Source organism: Leptonychotes weddellii, unplaced genomic scaffold (genome assembly GCF_054177405.1).
Source record: "Leptonychotes weddellii isolate Sample4059 unplaced genomic scaffold, ASM5417740v2 HiC_scaffold_13077, whole genome shotgun sequence".
Classification (NCBI taxonomy): domain Eukaryota; kingdom Metazoa; phylum Chordata; class Mammalia; order Carnivora; family Phocidae; genus Leptonychotes; species Leptonychotes weddellii.
The window spans coordinates 1-4,012 of NW_027710146.1; the positions used below are offsets into that span (position 1 = coordinate 1).

Genomic DNA, 4,012 nt, shown 5'->3' on the forward strand with positions numbered 1-4,012 from the left:
TCCAGACCAGAGGTGGGAAGAGAGACCCTAGTTCTGCCAGGGTTTTGTTCAGGCTGCTGGCTCTGCCCAAAATGTCCTTCCCACACTCTTTACCTGGCTGCCTACCTGTCCTTTACTCATCAGCCCTGGTGTCACTTTTTTAAGGTAGGAATATTTAGGAGAGGGATACAGAGAGCGAGTGCATGGTATGGAAGTGTTGCTTTATGGTTCGCACACAGGTCCTGCCCATGGACAAGTGCTGGTGGATGGAGCAGCCACGGTTATTATTCTTGAGATTGTGAGGATGTTATGAGGGGGATGATTTGAAGGGGCTTCTGCTCGCCCCATCCCAGCCTGGTTTCCCTCTGCCTGGCTTTGCAGCTGTCCACCCTGGCTGCTGAGCTGTACCTCCTGCATGCGAATGAGGAAGGAGTCGATGAAGTCCCTCGGGGAGTTGGGGTCCAGGGTGCGTTGGTTTTGCTCCACCTTTTTGGCTATGAAGTCCTCCAGACCCTGCAGCTCCTTAAATGCCTGTTGCTGTGGCCCTGGCAGGTGCTTCATCACTGAGTAAAACATCTCATAGAGCTGAGGATGGGGAGAGAAGAAAGGGAAGGATAGTTGTTCACTGGCAGGTCCTGCTGGGAGCAGGACCTTTCTCAGGGCAAGGAAGGCAGTGGGTTAAAGGCACCTCTGCAGGTGTTTAGGATTTATATGGGGCTGGATGGGAGGAGATAGCTAAGTTTCAGTGTGTGTGAAGTGTGTGAGTGTGAAGGCCTCCGTCCCAGAATGTAGGTGAGATGGGTTGGGACACGTAGCCAGGTTTCAGGTATTGGGGTGAGGCTGGATTGCAGAACACATCTGGGTGTTCGGATATTCAGATGTGGTTGAATTGGGAGACTCATGTTCAGGTGTTGACCTATTTTTTCTGACTGATATGGTGGATCACTTGTTTAGATCTCTAGGTATGGAGTAGGCTCAGTTGGAGACAACTATCCAGATATTTCAGGGATATAGAATGGTGGCTTCTGATTAGGGGTTGAGGTGTGAAAGTGGGACAGGTATGCAAGTGTTGAGGTGGGGGAGATACCTGTTCATGTGTTTCAGATGTTCACAGGGGCTGATGGGGGGCACTTCTGTAAGTGAGTCAGCTGGGTTGGGGGACACGATTTGGGTGTTTGGGGAAACATCTATCCAGGTGTTTACATGTGTAGGGGTCTTCTTGGTTGGGTCACCTGTCCAGATGTTCAGGTGTTTCAGTGGGCTCTATAGGGGCACTTATCTAGGTGGTTTGGGACACCTGTGTAATTACCAAATGACTTTGGCAGGCTGGATTTTATAGCGCCAGGTGTTCAGATATTCAGGAGGTGGGCTGAGGTGGTCACTTGTTCAGGTGTTAAGGTATTAAGAGATGGACTATCGTAATAGGGACCAGTAGGTAAGCTGGGATGGGAACACATCCCCAGGCGGCATGGCTGGGCCAATAACATGTACTTTGCCTGCAGGCTCTGTTCATTGTTTGTTTGGTTTGGTTTTTGGTTTTTTGGTGGGGGGGAGCATCTGTTGAGATATCCAGGTGTCCTTGGAAAGTGGGTGTTCTGGTGTAACCTTTCCATTGTCACAAGAGTGGTTTTGATGGAACCTGGTCTGGAGGAGGATGGCAGTTCAGGGCACCTGTCTCCATGTGGGAAAGCAATTGGTGGGTTGTGGTAAGGGTGTTGTAGAGCCAGACTGGGACGGGTTACCTGCCCCACAGAGGTAGCTGTGAACTGGAAGCTTCCCAGTATCATACGCAGCAGTGACAGGAACTCTTTGTCCTCATAGTCAAAGCGGTCCCCGAAGACAATGGAGCTGATGACATTGGACACTGTTCGGCTCAGGAAGAAGGTGGGATCGATGAAGGCACCTGGGAAATGGGATGAGGTGGGGAAGACACAGGGATTTGGGGGAGCGTCAACTGGGCAGTCTGATGCCAGCCTGAGTATTGGAGGAGGGCACTGGAGTGAGGAGCCAAACTTCCAGCACAAGATCCCAGAGTCTGGAGCCCAGATGCCTTCCCCCAAGCCAGTCCCCTTCCCGGTGGAGAAAGTGCCCGTCCGTGTGGGTGGACCCTTCCTTCTTGCTCACTCCCAACCCCCCCTCCCCCCCCACCGCCGCTCACCGCGTGTGCCCTGGAGGGCCTCGATGAGGAAGCCCGCCTCCTCCTGGATGCGCTCCTCAATGCCGCGCTTGCCCACTCCAAAGTCCCGCAGCGTGGTGATGGAGAAGCGCCGGAGCTGCTTGGCCCGCTCCCCGTTGCTGAATGCCAAGCCTGGGGAGGGAGCGTAGGGGTGTGGTGAGTCAGGGAGGGGTGGGGACAGAGGTGGGCAAAGGTGAGCGGATAGCAGGAGTGGGAGGATGGGTTGGGGGGTGAGGGAGACAGGGAGAAATACAACTCAGGGTCAGAGAAATACTGAAAGAGATCGAGACGGGTTGGAAGAAAACAATCAGGAGACAGGCAAGTCAGATGCCCAGAGAAACCGAGACACGGAGACTTGTAAGCAGAGAGAAAGAGGGAGGGGAGGGAGGAGGAGTCTGACCTCTGTGGAGAACTGGGAAGTGGCAATAAAAATCACAAAGGATCCTAACGCTGAGCTGGAGAAAGAGGAAAATACGGAGAGACAACAGAGAGGATCTGGAGAGAGGAGATGTTTCCAGAGATAGAGCCATGGGGTATGAAGCAGAAACAAGGTGAGATTCTCACACAGAGGAGGAAAAGGCAGACAGAGGGAGGCAGAAGCACGGGGAAGCTCAGAAGCTGAGAAGGAGTAAGAGGCAAGGACGCAGGGATGGAAGACCGGGGCTCCGAGGCAGAAATCCCAAAGAACTCCTCCCAGACCCAGAGAAAGAAGAGGCATCCATGAGAGAGAACAGAGAGGTGGGCCGAGAAGCAGGGGGAATAGAGACTCAGACACCCTGAGTCAAGCTAGAGAAGACCAAAGAGAGGCCACAATAACCAGGGATAAGGACAGAGGGAAGCAGGGGTAGAACTCGGCCACAGCCTTGGGTGAGTGAGTCAGGAGAAGAGCAGTGGGGAAACTGAGGCCATCAAGTCTGCCTGACCACACGCCCCCACCCGGAGCTCCTCACCATAGCCTTTGAAGAGCCAGTTGAAGATGGCCTGCTCGCCGCGGCCGCTGAACTCCTCAGCCTGGTCCACCAGAGCCTCCTTCACCGCCTCGTGTCCACACAGCACCACGATGCGCCGGGGCCCCAGGTGGACCGTGAAGACTGGGCCATATCGCTCGCTGATCTGATGCAGGTGAATGCTTAGAGGCTGCGGCCCACACTGGGAACTGGCCCTGTGCCCAGCCCTCACCTACTGCATGCACTTCCCCAGGTTCTGATACTGAAGGGCCTGGACATCCCAAAATCTGCTCTTTCTTATGTAGGACCCTGCTGGCCAACCTGCAAATTTCCACTTTCTTAAGACTCTGGTCCAACCTTGCCCATCCCCTGCCACCAAGTCCCAGCTCATTTAGGCAGGCTCCCAGCCCCACCCCCATTCCACCCATCCCCTGTCCTGACACCTTCATGAGAGAGTTGTACATCTGCTGTGTATTCAGCTGCAGGTAGTTTCCAATGAAGGGCAATGGGGTGGGTCCCGGAGGAAGCTTCTTCTTCTGCCTCCAGACAGACATCAAGACCATTGTGGTCAGGCAGGTGAGCAAAGCCACCAGAAGCAGCCCTGAGGCCAGCATGGTGGTACTGGGAGAGACGGTCAGATGACCCTGACTGGGGTTGTTTGCCTTTATATGACCTGGGAGAGAAAGGCAGAGTTAGGTGCTGATTATATAATTGTACCATTTCAGTTTCCAGTTACACCACCCCCACCCTGGGCTCACTGCTGAGCTTGGCACACAGCCAGTGAGGCAGGAGGAGGGGACCCCAGGAGGATTAACAAGGAGTAGGTCCTAAGACAGAGTGTGTTGCCCCTCAGGAGGGACCACCCCAGGGCTGTAGAATTGATTGAAGCAGTAGACAAATTCCAGAACTG

At 54.1% G+C, this 4,012-nt stretch overlaps 1 protein-coding gene across 1 annotated transcript; it reads right to left on the reverse strand.

Annotated features, from left to right (window-relative positions):
• Nucleotides 1-66: 66 nt before the first annotated feature.
• Nucleotides 67-3,762, reverse strand: LOC102726031 (cytochrome P450 2A13-like). The gene is made up of 5 exons (XM_006745464.3): nucleotides 3,546-3,762; nucleotides 3,106-3,268; nucleotides 2,138-2,287; nucleotides 1,722-1,882; nucleotides 67-564 (listed from the first exon to the last, which is right to left on the reverse strand). The coding sequence occupies exons 1-5, from the start codon at nucleotides 3,714-3,716 to the stop codon at nucleotides 202-204; spliced, it is 1,008 nt and encodes a 335-aa protein (XP_006745527.3). The 5' UTR covers nucleotides 3,717-3,762; the 3' UTR covers nucleotides 67-201.
• Between the last annotated feature and the right edge of the window lie 250 nt (nucleotides 3,763-4,012).

Excerpts from the sequence above, each read along its gene's own strand:
- LOC102726031 (XM_006745464.3), bottom strand. The coding sequence starts at position 3,716 with ATGCTGGCCTCAGGGCTGCTTCTGGTGGCTTTGCTCACCTGCCTGACC. Across the intron at positions 2,288-3,105 it reads CTGGCTCTTCAAAGGCTATG|GCTTGGCATTCAGCAACGGG; the intron begins GTGAGGAGCTCC and ends CTCCCTCCCCAG. Across the intron at positions 1,883-2,137 it reads GGCCCTCCAGGGCACACGCG|GTGCCTTCATCGATCCCACC; the intron begins GTGAGCGGCGGT and ends CCCATTTCCCAG.